The 730-nt window shown below is 71.8% G+C and overlaps 1 protein-coding gene across 1 annotated transcript in view; it reads left to right on the top strand.

The window, feature by feature from the left end:
• Positions 1–730, top strand: part of GRIK3 (glutamate ionotropic receptor kainate type subunit 3) — a 226651-nt gene continuing 225921 nt past the window's right edge. The window contains exon 1 of the mRNA XM_008059978.1: positions 1–119. Within this exon, the coding sequence (XP_008058169.1) occupies positions 5–119 (115 nt within the window). The 5' untranslated portion in view covers positions 1–4. The remainder of the gene's footprint in view (positions 120–730) is intronic.

Raw genomic sequence — 730 nt, 5'->3', positions numbered from 1 at the left:
AACGATGACCGCTCCCTGGCGGCGCCTCCGGAGTCTGGTTTGGGAATACTGGGCCGGGCTCCTCGTGTGCGCCTTCTGGATCCCGGACTCGCGCGGGATGCCCCACGTCATTCGGATCGGTAAGGGCTCCCTGGAGCCGGGGGTCTCCGTGCGCCCGGGCGGGGGCGGGCGTGGGGCCTCTGAACGCGATCCCGAGAGATTTCCCCCGCCTTTCTCCGGGCTGCCGAGCCGGGTGGCCACCAGGAGCTCGTCCCGGGGCGGACAAAGTTCCAAAGCTGGGGTCACGGGCCTTACTTATTGGGGAGGAGGCAGCCGGGCCGCGGCGGGTGAGGGGCCCTTGGCGCGCTCCTGGGAGGTCAGACCTGGCGGAGTGTGGCGAAGGGTTGCAGTCCCAGCCGAGTCGCGGGCGCGTTTCGCCGCGACTGCCGGTATGACCGGCGGCAGACCGAGTTCTGGGAACCGGTTTCTCCGCGGAGTGGGAACCCTGGAGAAGGCGCCAACTTCTCTTCTCTCCCCTTCTCGCTCCCCGCGGGCCCCGCGCCTCCACCTCGGGCACAGCTGGAGCGGCCGCGGCGAGAGCGCAGGGCACAGATTCCAGATTCGCAGGACGAGGGCAGTCGGTCTTCTCTCCCGGTGGCCGCCCTCGGCCTCTGTGGCCCCCTTCAGCCCGGTGGCACGGGGCGGGGGAGGGCAGGCCCCCGGCGCCCGCCTCAGCCGGTCCCTCGGGGCC

Source organism: Carlito syrichta, unplaced genomic scaffold (assembly GCF_000164805.1).
Source record: "Carlito syrichta isolate Samal-C Ts95f unplaced genomic scaffold, Tarsius_syrichta-2.0.1 Scaffold304465, whole genome shotgun sequence".
Classification (NCBI taxonomy): domain Eukaryota; kingdom Metazoa; phylum Chordata; class Mammalia; order Primates; family Tarsiidae; genus Carlito; species Carlito syrichta.
Note: the sequence above shows the minus strand (reverse complement) of the source record. Positions and strands in the feature narration are given on the sequence as shown.